The sequence below is a fragment of the Paramacrobiotus metropolitanus genome, unplaced genomic scaffold (assembly GCF_019649055.1).
Source record: "Paramacrobiotus metropolitanus isolate TYO unplaced genomic scaffold, Prichtersi_v1.0 Parri_scaffold0000045, whole genome shotgun sequence".
NCBI lineage: Eukaryota > Metazoa > Tardigrada > Eutardigrada > Parachela > Macrobiotidae > Paramacrobiotus > Paramacrobiotus metropolitanus.
The window spans coordinates 683,904-697,558 of record NW_026570265.1 but is presented as its reverse complement, the minus strand read 5'-3'; the positions used below and the strand labels follow the sequence as shown (position 1 = coordinate 697,558).

At 44.3% G+C, this 13,655-nt stretch overlaps 3 protein-coding genes across 4 annotated transcripts; 1 reads left to right on the top strand and 2 right to left on the bottom strand.

Moving 5' to 3' along the window:
- Positions 1 to 244: 244 nt before the first annotated feature.
- On the bottom strand, positions 245 to 7,197 carry LOC129591406 (uncharacterized). The gene is made up of 13 exons (XM_055487042.1): positions 7,118 to 7,197; positions 6,519 to 7,062; positions 5,647 to 5,734; positions 5,367 to 5,581; positions 4,952 to 5,202; positions 4,501 to 4,824; positions 3,933 to 4,169; positions 3,387 to 3,852; positions 3,074 to 3,160; positions 2,753 to 2,806; positions 1,608 to 2,437; positions 1,209 to 1,427; positions 245 to 1,132 (listed from the first exon to the last, which is right to left on the bottom strand). The coding sequence occupies exons 3-13, from the start codon at positions 5,715 to 5,717 to the stop codon at positions 533 to 535; spliced, it is 3,354 nt and encodes a 1,117-aa protein (XP_055343017.1). The 5' UTR covers positions 5,718 to 5,734; positions 6,519 to 7,062; positions 7,118 to 7,197; the 3' UTR covers positions 245 to 532.
- A 681-nt stretch (positions 7,198 to 7,878) lies between these two features.
- Positions 7,879 to 10,253, bottom strand: LOC129591173 (WASH complex subunit 1-like). The gene is made up of 4 exons (XM_055486723.1): positions 9,941 to 10,253; positions 9,301 to 9,874; positions 8,522 to 8,998; positions 7,879 to 8,385 (listed from the first exon to the last, which is right to left on the bottom strand). The coding sequence occupies exons 1-4, from the start codon at positions 10,091 to 10,093 to the stop codon at positions 8,159 to 8,161; spliced, it is 1,431 nt and encodes a 476-aa protein (XP_055342698.1). The 5' UTR covers positions 10,094 to 10,253; the 3' UTR covers positions 7,879 to 8,158.
- Positions 10,254 to 10,507: 254 nt separating this feature from the next.
- Positions 10,508 to 11,960, top strand: LOC129591174 (macrophage migration inhibitory factor-like). 2 transcript variants are annotated; one of them, XM_055486725.1, is made up of 4 exons: positions 10,508 to 10,652; positions 10,728 to 10,858; positions 10,925 to 11,097; positions 11,562 to 11,960. In XM_055486725.1, the coding sequence occupies exons 2-4, from the start codon at positions 10,751 to 10,753 to the stop codon at positions 11,638 to 11,640; spliced, it is 360 nt and encodes a 119-aa protein (XP_055342700.1). In that variant the 5' UTR covers positions 10,508 to 10,652; positions 10,728 to 10,750; the 3' UTR covers positions 11,641 to 11,960. The 2 variants fall into 2 exon arrangements, with proteins under 2 accessions (XP_055342700.1, XP_055342699.1); XM_055486724.1 differs by having other exon boundaries at positions 10,586 to 10,858; positions 11,562 to 11,955.
- The last annotated feature ends 1,695 nt before the right edge of the window (positions 11,961 to 13,655 follow it).

Here is a 13,655-nt window from a genome sequence, read left to right as displayed (position 1 = left end):
CGCATTCTATACATTAATTTGTGGCGACAACTGATTTACATAAACGATCATAGTGCCCGGAAAAGGATGATGTCAAAAATTTCTTGCAACGTGAGTAGGCGAGTTTATTGGTATATTTGGCCTTGCACAAAATCAGTGCGTACTCATGCTGTGTTTGCTGTATGTTTGCTTTTAAATTAATTTTACCCCGGTCGAAAGTGTATTGTCAGTACAAAATGTCTGACTTCCGGATTACATCCACAAGTTTCCTTTTTCTTGTAAAATCAGTGACGACTGACGAGTACCGTAGCTATGAACTGTACTTCCGTACAGAAAAAGCTTCTACCATGAAAAAATGAGACAGTAGTAAATTTCATAACCTAAATTTTTTGCAAGCTTAAAACATGCCGGTAACGAAATTTATACAAATTCGTAACGCGTTTCATAAAAAACGCATTCCGAAAAATGACAGGTATGTTGTAAAGCCCTACGGACACTTTGTGTCCAGAAAGCACGACCCAATGCCTGCATTTCCCGCACAGAATAATGACAGTTACGGCGCAACCGTAGCGCCGGTTATATCCTGCGACAGGTCCAACAAATCGCCCACTTCGCGCACTTTAGTCTGGTTCTTCCGCTGCTGTCGTCGCAGTGTCTCTAATCGCTCCAGTTTACTGAGGAGCGACTGATTAATCTCAATCTGTTCCTGCCAGAAGCGCATTAAGCGCCGTGACATAACGTCCAGATTCTCTTCCAGTCGACCGGCTACCTCCTCAAAATTCCGCCCCCGGCGGGCAGCTTCCCGGGCCGCTTCTTCATTGTACAGATTGTCCTTTTGTAGGATCTTTCGAGCTTTCTCCATAAGCTGTTCTTTAACATCGGGATACTCTTCCAGACACGTCCAGAAGGCTTCTTTGGAAAGACTAAACAGGTCAGCGTAGCCCACGGTCCGGACCGTGACGGTGCGCCGATTGCCGTTAGCTGAGCCAGGGACGTTGAGGAGGCTTAATTCGCCAAAGACCACACCGCTCTTCAGCGTCACAATCACCTTCACTCCATCCGCAGCAATCACATTCAGCAGACCACGCCGTACCACATAGATTTCCCGGCCAATGTCACCTTTCCGGCACACGTAATCCCCCGGACAGAATGCCTGAAAAATAATTGATAAGGCAATAATCGATCAGAAATGGCCCATGCCACAGTGTACTAATGTTTGAGAGGCTCACCTCAAAGCGCAACTTCTCGGCCAGTTCCAGCAAAAACTGCTCATCAATTCCTTGGAATATAGGCACTTTTTTCAGGACGTCCAGATGGACGAAGCGAGCGATTTCCATCCTGAGATACGCCGGTAATACCGCCAGAACGGAATCTTCGTCCAGTGATCCGTTATTGGCCCAAACATAATCAAACCATTTCACCACGCGACTTTCCATTTCACGTCCCACCTTTAAATAATAACGCATAACATTATAGTTCTGCTTATGTACGCTCCCAAGTTCTCATATTTACCCTCACGACACTACTTCCTAGTTAAACGCATAACCAATTTAATAAACAGCTTAACTCACATATGTCCATCGCTTCTTTACTAACTGATGGTAAGCAACGTTTAACGTAGTAATTACCTTGCGCATACTAATATATTGCTTCACGGAATCCAGTTTTTCCTTAAAGTCGTCGGAAGCCTTGTTGATGCGTTCAATAATCCCGTCGACCTCGCTGACAATACTAGCGAACATAAATATTCCCAAGAAAGCGTCAAAGATATGAAAGAGGAATTCGTTGGTGGTGGTGGGGTTGGCCAATTCGTACGGTTTCGATGTCATCATTTTTACCGACCAGTAGAGACAGTACGAGTATTTCTGCAGCAGCGTATCGTTGAGAAATTTGTCGCTAATCACGATCGGCTTGTGATGGCCCCCTCCCTCTCCCTCTCCGCCTCCTTCTCCACCTCCATGCCCACCTTCCGCCCCATGCCCACTACCGGCCCCGTGACCTCCTTCTCCATGCCCTCCTCCACCATGTCCGCCAGCTTCTCCGTGCCCGGTACTGCCGTGTTCGGCACTACCATGTTCAGCTCCTGTTCCATGATCTGCTTCGCCATGACCGCCGGTTGCGCCATGGCTATCGGATGCGTGACCGCTTCCTTCACCATGAGCACTAGCACCATGTCCACCAGTTTCATGCCCCGTCGTTTCTCCATGGCCGCTTCCCTCGCTATGTGCGTTGTTTGCGCTGTCGCCATGGCCTCCTCCGCCATGAGTATCTGACTGACCATGCCCACTCGCTTCTGCGTGATCCCCAGCGGCATGATCGGCCCTACCATGTGTCCCTGACTCTCCGTGACCGCTGCCTTCGGTTGGACCGGATCCGTTATCGTGCGCTCCTGGTTGTGCATGGGCGCTCGATTCACCGTGACCAGTAGTGTCTTCTGTATGTGTATTTCCATGATCACCTGCATTGTTCGAAAGTGGTAAGTGGAGTAAACTAGGCTTAAAAAAATAAAAAGCCTTCAAAATCAAGCGCTTTTTAAGCTGCTATGATTTCTATTAAGTGCAACTCCAAAAAAAAGACTTGCTGCTAATCAACGTAAATATTTCCAAAAAACCATATACACACAACAAGCTGCACAGGGTGTGTACAGCAGCAGTACTCCATATAGAAAGGTCAACAACGGCACAAGCGGAGCAGTTGCAAAAAGGGTCTATTTGTTTTTTGTGACTAGTGAGCACTGAGCAGCGGTTATCTGTTGTAATTTTTCGCCACCAACCTGAAGAGTTTCCCGTGTCCGCAAACGATCCATGGGTTTCGGACGCTTGACCCTCTATAAAATAAAATTCGGATAATTAATATGGCAAACGTTTCAGTAACTCCACCGCTGCACGCGTTTCAGTAACTCCACAGCAGTTTTACTCGTTAATTACTGTATGCGATTAAAGAAAGAAATACATCCCATAAATACTAGCTGATTCCAACTGGAAAATCACTGGTACTATTAACCGCAGGAAGATTATTGTAACTGTGTGATTTTGCTGATCGCTGCACCGGGACTGACCAAAAGGGTCATATCTTTATGTGTTCATATATTTACCTGAATGCTGGTTCTGGGAATCATCAGACCGCGATTGTGGAGATTGTGGCGTTCCTGCCGTTCCATGACTTGTTCCGTGTGCATTAGCTGCAAAAATCAAGAACGATATCACTGGAAAACCACGCACACGAGTTCCACTATGTGTCAATCATATTAACTGGCATTTCGAACATGAATTAAATAATAACTAAAATATGCAGAAGTGCGTGAGAGGAGTCCCAATCTTTCAAACCATTAACACGCAAATAAACATTCAATTACGTTCTATTCAGAACGCTCTATCCGCATGACGCAGCCAACATGTTCAACTCACGGGGATTTTCATCGACACCGCCGGCATTCCCCGATGCCGATTGTCCCTGCGCAGCGTGCCCACCGGCTCCGCTGACACTCTCATGGTTTTCCGCTGGTGAGCCTGTATGTTCTTGTGTGCGACTGGCACTTTCAGTGTCAGTTGTTTTCCCATCGGCATGTGATTCCCCATTGGCCGTTTGGTGCGAGGTATCGCTCTTGGGATTGTGATTCGTTTCATGTTGCACGTTTCCATTGGTGGTACCGGTAGTAGGTGCAGTAGTTTGTGGTAGAATTGTAGTACTCTGATCAAATTCCTCCTGCATCCGCCGTTCAAGAGCTTTTAATGGATTTTCCGTGACCTGCGGCGTCAGGTCGATTCCTGTGCCGCATGGGCGTTGTCCAACGACAAATGCAGTTTGCTCGTTGTTGTTCTGGCAGGTGTATGCGTGACCGTACTTTCCGGTAAGCTTCGTTTCATCGTACGACTAACACTGTTGGCAAACGAATCCGTCGAATGATGATTCGGGAAACCCGGCAAATCAGGAAACGAGCTAGCCAACCGCACGCTCGCCGCGATGATCGTCGTGCGCGCTGATTGGCCAGTTGTCGGACGGTCCGTTGACGTCAGACCGGCACTAGCCACGCGGGCGGTTGACCGCTCCACATTCATCTTGGTCGGACCGCCGGCGAATCCCGTAACCGATAAATCGACATGTCCCAGCTCACTGCCTCCGCGAATCGTCACCGAGACGTGCGCCGTTGTTGAACTGTTGAGTGATCCGGGAAAATCGATATCGGTTTCCTTATGCGCCAGAACAACTTGTCGTCGCATCCGCTCAGCATGAGACACCAGGTGCGGCACGGTTGACATTGAAGGAAAGTCATGGTGATTCGGCCGCGATACTCTTCGGTGAATCAGCGATGAGATATTTCAACTTGGACTGCTTGTGATCAGCCGGCAGAACTTCGCTATCGTCATGATGCAATGCGGACTTATCGGGGGGAACAGTTGCGCTATCGTCCTGGAGATGCGATCCTTCTGTTGTGTGGCTGTTATCATGCGTTTCCGTGCCGTGTTCCGAGTGTGAGTGATCATCACCGGCCGCGCTAATGTTTCATTCTCGGTGATGAACGGCATCCAAGTGGTCGAGCTCGAGAGGGAATGCGTGACTGAGACTGCCGTTCAGATGGCCAGAGTCCGTTCCGTTCTCCACTCCGTGAGCGAAACCCAGATCGTGCGCCAGTTCGTTATGGTCCAAGGAAAGGTCTTCTGTGGCGTTGCCTTCGTGTCCGCCATGAGCCGCGCCGTGTCCACCGCCGTGACCACCACCGTGCTCCGCATAACGCCAACCGGCCCGGCCGGGATACGCCCACCGGTCGGAACCGATGCCGACTTGTGAGCTGACCCAGTAGTACACACAGGCGTTCAGATGCACAACGACGATCATCGTCAGAATCTGCAATATGACAATTTGATGATCATAGCACATTCGACGAAATACGTGACAAGTGACAAGACGATCCACGATTGAATCATACGCCGCATGTTGTAAGCTTATTTCAAAGCCTGCAAAAAGGACCTACCAAATATATGAGGCGAAACGTATTGGGAGAATCCAAACGCGTCTGTGCGCGATAATAGAAATCATGCGTGCGACCCAAGCGGAAGATTCTGTTAATCCGCAGTATGGGGTATGGCGCGTACCAGCCAGTTAAAAAATAAAACAAATCCGTCGGCAGTATACTGATTATATCCCAGATGAAAGTGCTGGACTTCTTATACGCGGCCATCAGCTTCCGTGGTTCTTTTATAAGTATACCGTTTTCGAAATAACCTACAAACGGCAAAGATTGCAATTAAGCAAGTGTATATAATAATACAGTAACATACACAAGACATTAATTACTATCTTAAAGCAAGACGAAAATGTTTCTTTCTTGCAGGTGCACTGTTAATGCAATATTAAACAGTAAATGCTAACACTTATAATCGACGTGCCTGTAATAGTCTTTATTCCCATATCCACCAGATACAACAAATCACAGAGATAATCGACGAAAAGGAAGAAGTACAACTGATTGCCTTCGTGTATCTCGTGGAACACGGCACGTGGAAGGGTCAATATCAGGTTGTACCACACGGCGCAGGATATGACGATGAGCCATTTAAAGTAGCTGTCCGAATATGGTTTCTGCACCCATTGTGGATTGAATCTAAGAACACACAATCCATACAAATAGATCAATGCCGTTTATGACCAAGCCAAACAGACACCTACTTGAAAGGTCCGATTTTATAAGGATCCTTCACTTCCAGCGTTGGGCCAACGGCAGCCGGTGCTCCAGTCATGGCACGCTAATCGACAGCTGAAATCAGAAAAGTGTGAAAACGAGGAAATCAAACTGAAGCGCTTAATTCGAGTCTTCTTATTAACTCCCGCGTTCCGCTAACAAAATTGTGCAACAACCATCCCGACGATGAAATACGGTCTCATATATGATCTAACAAGAAAATTCTCACTTTGCAGGGTCAGAATAATGAACGGAAACGCAATTGTATATCTATGAGGGCAGCTTCGATACTGCATATACCTATTATCATTTCCAGCTACAATCAATATATCCTGCTGTCGGCATGTTACTGCTGACATTTTAGTAACGCGACAAAGGACGAAGATTTTTTTCATACCTTTCCGGTTTTGTCATACCCGTGGCTAAATCTAGCAATTAATTTTGTTTAAAACAACGGCTTTTGATAGTTTATTTTAGTATTTTTTTAAATCCTAACGCCGCAATACAGCTGTTTCTTTACAACAGCCGCTTGAGTTTGGGTCTGGAGCTGTTGTTCATGATTAGAAATTTAGAATACAATAGTATCGTCTTTGAAAATATCTTTTGTACAGTCCCCTAATTAGTCATCCAAATTCTTACAATTAAAATGTGAAATAAATCGTAATGCGCATTATCTGTACAAACTACAAAGTGGAATTGCATTCCCAATACGATTTCGGCGTTATAAATACAGTACTCGTACATTATTTAGTGATTACTTGGTTATCGTAGATCCTTAGCGAATTTCGAAACCGCAAAACATTTGCTCTTATTATGTATGATCCTTGACAGTAACGATTATTTTGTTAAACACACTTACTGTTACAGAAGAAACAATAAAGGAATTGGTCCGTCAACGTGGAGTAACTTTCAGGAGATTATCCGTTGTCACGGTAGATTATGGTATAGCGTACGTTATCCTGCACTGTGTCCATTCCTATTGTTCAAAATCAATGCTCAGACAATAACGCAGCTCGTCTAATTGAAGTGGAAGATGATGGCAACGAGTCCTACGCCACTCTCGTGGACCTTCAGCATTGCACTTTCCTCGTTCCTGTATCCTGTATTGAACTGAACTAGACCTTCAAATATGGACAAAATATGAATATCGACTCATGATCACGTCATTCAGCCAGGTAGCGCAGCCACGGCGGATCCGCTGAACCGGCATTCGTACGCTGGTTGAACATGCAGTCTATGCGCTGGAGTGAACGTTCCCGAAAATACCTCCCAACAAACAGGCGCTGTTACCGCATGTTTGCTTTCCACTCCACAGCTACACGGCTACACCGGTCGGGGATGCTCCAACAAGCATGGTCTTCCGGTGATCGATCCGCTTTGAGATTAACTGTGCGGCAGGTTACCTGAAAGTATACAGTCATACACTTACAATACACATATACGACCCGATATACCAACCATCGACCAGCCTTTGTCCGTCGCAGTTAAACAGTGTCTCTCCCGTTCCCGTTGCATGCGGCGACAGCACACGATAGCACAATATCTACCCTAGCATTATCCACAGATAATAATTACTAATGTGGCACGCAATGCTGCCTTCTTTCTATACTTTCCACTGTTACTCGTACTTGGTTGCATTTTCGTATTAGAAAGGCTGTCATTTCTAATACGAAAAAAATCCACAAATATCTTTACAAATCCACAATATCTATATAACATACAAGTCTGAAACTTTTTGACTCTTGTGAGGGCTATGTAGCATTTATGGCAAGTATACCAGAAGTGTCAAAAAATATTTGCCTAACAAAACACAACTGCTGTAAAACAAAGGTGTAGCAAATCGGATAAAATGATGCTACCACAAAGTTTCAGAAATGCCGGAAGCCGGAAGAAGAAGGCCTAATTGTCAGTAATTTCACAGGACTTTCGATAAAATAAGTACCCAAAATAACAGAAAGGAAAACCGACTGAGCCACAGCATCGCGCGAAGTGCACTTACAAAGTGTTTAATGACAACATTCTACAGTTGCTACAGTTGCTGAAATGATCCACATTGCAAAAACGGAAAGGATAAGAAATCCGACCTGCATGCATGCCGGAAATAAATCATACAGCAAAAACGAGCTACTGGATAAACCCTATTGAAGTCTACTTTGCAACCCGAGAAGCTTTACTTTGCTTTACCGAAAAAGAAAAGCATTATATCGCGAAACAAAATACAATGCCAAATTAATTCCACGGTAATTTAACAAATTTTATTATAATTTAGCTACACTGTCAATAACTGGACACAAAACATGTTTAACTCCAGATAACAATATCAGGAAATAACTAACAACGTTAATCATTCATGAAAATTACGAACATGACCAAGTCACTCAGCAATTACATCATAACAGTAAAAAATTAAAACTTCCACTGGAAAAATTCAATAAATCGGCTATTACCTTCAACGAATCACAGGCACAATCAAAATATGCTACGTCCAAGAATGTTTCACTAATCACTCCATTCTTCGTTGTCCTCATGAGGTTTGCTGGGTACTGTCGGGGAATGCGGAATCAAATCGGACACTCGATTCATAGCAGCATTATTGAATCCAGAATTAGCGGGTCGTGATGAACTGCTTTCTTCATCGCCGCCTTTCTTGCCGGCAGATATGCCCTTCCTCAAGTTTGTGAGACGGCTTTTAAGGTCATCCATCAAATCGCCTCCTCCAGAAACAGCTACAATGGCGCAATTAATTCATTTACCAATTATCGCTACAAGCAGTAATTTGGCAATAACGTAAAGGCTAGATACCAGACAAAACTACAGTGGTGAAACAATGAAAACCATTCGTTTCATTAGGTTTTCCCCCACCTTTTGTTTTCTCCTCTTGTTTCTTCTTTTTCTGCTCCAGCTTCCGCTCTTTGACACTCTTCAGTTTGGCTTTACCGGCTCCACCCGCCGCACGGATGCTTTCCAGCAAACTACTGCGAGCATCATTCATAACTGGCACATTGCCGCCCGCTGCCGCTGAATCCGATGTAGCGGCCATTGGCGGTGGTGGCGGAGGTGGACCGGGCGCAGTTGGAGGCGGAGGTGGTGGTGGGGCCGGTGGTTTAGGACCCGCAGCTACAGGCGCCGGTGCGGGCGGTGGAGGCGGAGGTGTGGCTCCGGGAATGGGCGGAAGAGCACTAACCACCGCACGGGGTGGAGCTTCCGGAACAGCAACAACTTTCGGCCATTCCGGAGCGGTCTTTTGTACCGGAGTTTCCAAGGTAAAAGCTCCAATAGCAGGAATTGCGGCGCCGAAATCGTCGCTCAGCTCACCAAATCCAAAGTCTTCAACAACACCTATAAAAACAGCTCAACGTAATAACCAGGAATTCATAAGTGATTTTCCTTTGTCGTGGATTTCTACGTGATTTTCAAACCATTTCCGGAGCTTACGTTTGGTACATTAACTCGTAAATTCAAATTCGCGTTTTACCATCAGTGAAATGCAAAATTGTCGAAATGTGCAATTTCAAGCAAAAGAATGTCATAAACAAATTAGCAAGGTACGATACTTCCAGCTACCAGTATCAAAAAATGAGATAAAAAAGGTACTAATATTTGTATTGCGTAGCATTTTCTCATTTTCAAGTGTTCAGCACCTGGAAGATCCGGTAGCATATTAGGCAACACAAACTCCGGTACGTCGCCAAATCCCGGGATGTAACTTAAATCGTCCTTCGTCTGATTTACATCCAACTGTGTGAAGCTGGCGGGAGCGGCGTCAAGCGACGGCGTCTGCACTTCGGGTTCAGCCAGGCGACGACTCTTGCCTGTTCCGCCCAGCGGATCTATGGCGATGTGTCGGTTGTACGGATTCTGGTCGCTGTTGAACAACAAGAGACTGCTGACGCTTTTGACGGTATTAGGCAGTTTGCCCAGTCCGACATCGCGCGGTGGCTCGTCAAAATGCAAGCCAGGATCCAAAGCAGCCACCAAGGGAAGAATTTCAATCTTCTGCGGCGGCTTCACGTCACGGGAAAATCTCGAGCGTATGGCCGTATTGGATCGCAGAGGCTCGGCTAGAGCTGGGGATTCTTCTGAGAAAATGGAAGTATACGTTGCAGGTTGATCGCTGGCAGGAAAGGACGGCGCGGCGAACACTCGAATGGCTTTCTTGCTGCCTTTGATGTGGCTGATCTGCGCTTCAGCAGCAGCCAGTCGATTGTTGACGGCCTGGAGCCAGGAGGAGCATCCATAAATTGTGGCTTAAAGAAGTAACAGTGCAGAAACGTTTCTTACCTGTAAGCGGAGATGCTGCTCAGCGGTCTTGCGTTCAATCCTGGAGAATACATCGTCGGATACCTGCTCCAAGTATCGCAAAGAATCTAAAAGCTGAACGTAAGCTTCCTCGGGTCGCAGACTCGAGCTGACCAGCGGCACTTGTATATCCATCAAGGCATCAACGGATGTCGATTATCTCACATAAATGTAAATTTAAGTACCAGTTGCAGCTGAGTTGCTCTAAAACTAAAGTACATGGATATGTAGATGAAGGTAAGTATTGTAATTAGGCAGCTGCAATTTTACGTTTACCTAATTACGAAGCTATGAGATTTGGAAAGCAACGAGCATCTGTTGAGTTGCGCGCTGAAGACATAGGCAGTATTCGAGTAATCATATAAAGGAAGTATCGCTGTGTAGCCTGTGTTGTTTTTTTCTTTTGCGACTATGATATACAACCGTGGCAAAAGAATTTCATCACTTCTACCAAATTTATAAATGAATTCAGGAAAGTTAAAAAAATTTATATTCGTTTTATTAATAAGCGTTCGTATGGTTTTTGTCGTTTGTATGGTGATAGGGGTGTATTGCCGCTAACTATGCTCGCCTCGGTCAGCATAATCAGCTGTTTCTACCAAGTGAGATTTTCTTCCGATTATTATTTATTCAAACACGTATCCATCCGACGCCCCGTTATCATCAGGTTGCAGTCTGCAAACAGGAAATCCAGGTGTGCATTTGCTCTGTAACTTTTGCTAGATTCCACGCATCGTCTCCTGTTTTCGGACATTCTACTAATTTGCAGTCTTCCGTGACCACACATCCACCATGCCAACTTTCCAGCTGAACACAAATCTGCCCAAGGCCAAGATTCCGGCCAACTTCTGCCAGGAATTGACGGATCTGCTGGCCAAGATCCTTGGAAAACCGGTGAAGGTAGGGACTCAAAATTAATTTGAATTCGAATTGTGTGTCAGCTGACATACGTATGGTGTGTTGCAGTATTTGTGCATCCATGTCGTACCGGATCAGATCATGTCGTTTGCGGGAACCACTGATCCGTGTGGATATGCCGTGTTGGTCTCAATCGGCGCCATCGGAGGGGACAAAAATGAAGGACATTCCAAAGCCATCTTTGACTTTATCGAGAAGAAACTGGGCATTCCTGGTGATAGGTAATATGTCTGCGCTTTAATTTGCCGTTTTTATTAAGCGGTAACTTCCTATACACTTTATAGTGAAAATGCTTGCGGTCAACTGCAGAAGTTTGCTAGGTTGGAATCAGCAACAAAGATTGAACAACACAGGGCCTCTAAGAAAAATTGTTTGCTAATTTTTGTTGTTGTTGTGCATGTTTGCATTTTCTCCGTTCACTACACAGTTCTCCAAAGTAGTAGGTTTTGCTGGTCACGCTTACGTTGGCAGTTGCAAGGTTGCAAGTTCATATTTATTTTAAGCATTTTCAAACTGTACGTTGTTGATCTTGATCTCTATGCTTTATAAGCGCATGTTAAAACGCAGTTATGTACCCGAATGATTCCATAACCGGTTGTCGTAGTGCCATGAGTGCAAGGATTGGTGCTGGTTTAAGGATTGTAATTGTTTGATCTGTTTTCGCTTATTTTCTTTTATATTTCAGATTTTATGTTTCGTACCATGATCAACCGGCATCTGAAATCGGTCACGAAGGGAAAACTTTTGCTGCCATCTTCCGATAAAGCGTCGTTCCCGCAGCTCGGTTCAATGCGCCTGTGAACGCCCTAATTCAAACTATTTCGTATTACATCTGAAAATAATTACGTTTGTGTTTTATACTCTGTGTTGCCGTTTCTAACCATGCAAATTATTCTACGAATTCGGAGTTTAGAAATTTTCGTTTAGTATAATTTTGGTCATTAAATTTAAGAACTTATTGTAAGTTGAATAAATGAAGAAGATCAGAAACGTCTTTTATTGAAAACCAGTAAAAATATTCATCTAACGAGTAATGTTCCACTTTTTTTGTATAGCAGACATGATAATGGCTTAACTGTTTGTCTCGAATGCGGTTATACAACGTATGTGAAGTGACATTTTCAAGAAACCGGGCATTGGGACACTGTTTTCGCCATAGACGGTTCTTTGGAATTCTGATAATCATTTAAGAGCACCAGTATTATAATGTTGTTTTATTCTGGAAGCAGTTCATTGTAAAGGGACTTAGTTATAATCCTCATTTTAACGAGTGTTGAAAATTCTTTTGACAAGCCTTCATCTGCTGTTAGGCGAGCGGACCGATAAGCATAATTGTCTGTCGGTTTCCGGTACGATTCTCATCTGTTTTCGTCCGTTTTTGTTACATGAACCACGGTCAGATGCGGTGTACGTCACACACAAACAGGAATGCTGCGGGGCTTTGCTGGGAAACGCATTGTATAATAAGTCCGGGCTGTAAAGGCTATTGATATTCGCGCACTATTAACCAGGAGAACACACCCTTTATTATTCACAAGGCGTCGTAGTTTTCGTTTTGCTATACACAAAATTATTGTTCGGTATTTATTTTAAGCTGGTTTTACTTCCTTCGGGGTTGGAGTTGGACGATCGAAAGTGTACGTAAAAACACACATCACTCAGTTTTTAGATTTAGTAAAGGAGGCTAAATTTTAGAACTCTTAATTATTTGCAGTAGTTCAAAGTTCCGATCTGGCAGATCAGCCTGAAATGGTGAGTACGTATTACTCGTATCTTGTGTACGCGTACTGGGATAAACCGGATACATGGACAAAAGGAGTATAAACAGTGCTGATGCTAGTGCACGTGAATGTGAGGAAGATTTACGTATTGCCGGCATCTTATGGAGGACTATAGTTCCTCAATCAATCGAAAAGGTATAGGCTTCGGACTGTAACAAAAATTTATTGGCGAGTTAATTTGTATAGACAAAATATAAGTTGTATAACAAAAATTCTCATAAAAGTAAGCATGTTGAATGACGGTAGTCTACAGACGATAAAATACGTATTACAATTGCACGTAGGCGACTACTGTACGAATTACAGCAAGCAATCAGCAATGCACGAGTGGGCAATTAGTCGCTTTGAATGAATTTGGTCTTCATGAACACTTTCCAGGGATGCAGTATGATCATTTTGTTTATTCATTCATATGTTGTTTAGTAGGTTTTCCTTCCGGCTTGGCACTGATCATATTAATAAGCTCAGAAAAAACAAGCAGATATTAAATGCGGTAGTTTTACTGAAAGATGATCACGGCTAATTATAAGGAATGACGCAGAAAGGTTTGAATGAAAGGTGTCTTACATGCTATCATACGTTCAAAATTGCTGGGCCTTTACAATATAAAGGTGCGCTGTTGTAATATCACGCATGGTTGAATGTTCGAGCTCCATTCACAAATACCACGACTCCGAATTGTTCTTCTCATAGATAATGCTTTTAAAGTAATTGGTAACGATGAAAATTTGATGCTGGGCACGGTCTGGGAAAGGTGGGTGGTTAGCCTGATCCGTGACCTTTGCAGGTGTTACGCTAGAAGATGTCTAATTTTCTCCTTGCAGCAGGTTTTTGGAAAACAACCACCCGCTGAGCTCGTGATTTTAAATTTTATCATCGCGGGCTGCATTTCAACGATAAATTCGTTTTTAGTTGAAAGCTCTAACGGAGGAAAAATGTATTGCATTTGGCCGCATACTGATCATGAACGATGACGACAACGTAGCCTATTTAACTAG

Bases quoted from the DNA above. Each gene is read 5' to 3' on its own strand.
- LOC129591406 (XM_055487042.1), bottom strand. From the start codon at position 5,717: ATGACTGGAGCACCGGCTGCCGTTGGCCCAACGCTGGAAGTGAAGGAT. The intron at 4,170-4,500 runs GTTCATCACCGA...CTGGCGCATAAG, and splicing joins AGCTCGACCACTTGGATGCC to GAAACCGATATCGATTTTCC. The intron at 1,133-1,208 runs GTGAGCCTCTCA...ATTATTTTTCAG, and splicing joins CCGAGAAGTTGCGCTTTGAG to GCATTCTGTCCGGGGGATTA.
- LOC129591173 (XM_055486723.1), bottom strand. From the start codon at position 10,093: ATGGATATACAAGTGCCGCTGGTCAGCTCGAGTCTGCGACCCGAGGAA. The intron at 9,875-9,940 runs GTAAGAAACGTT...TCCTGGCTCCAG, and splicing joins AGCAGCATCTCCGCTTACAG to GCCGTCAACAATCGACTGGC. The intron at 8,386-8,521 runs GTGGGGGAAAAC...GCGCCATTGTAG, and splicing joins ACAAGAGGAGAAAACAAAAG to CTGTTTCTGGAGGAGGCGAT.
- LOC129591174 (XM_055486725.1), top strand. From the start codon at position 10,751: ATGCCAACTTTCCAGCTGAACACAAATCTGCCCAAGGCCAAGATTCCG. The intron at 10,859-10,924 runs GTAGGGACTCAA...GGTGTGTTGCAG, and splicing joins TCCTTGGAAAACCGGTGAAG to TATTTGTGCATCCATGTCGT. The intron at 11,098-11,561 runs GTAATATGTCTG...TTTATATTTCAG, and splicing joins CTGGGCATTCCTGGTGATAG to ATTTTATGTTTCGTACCATG.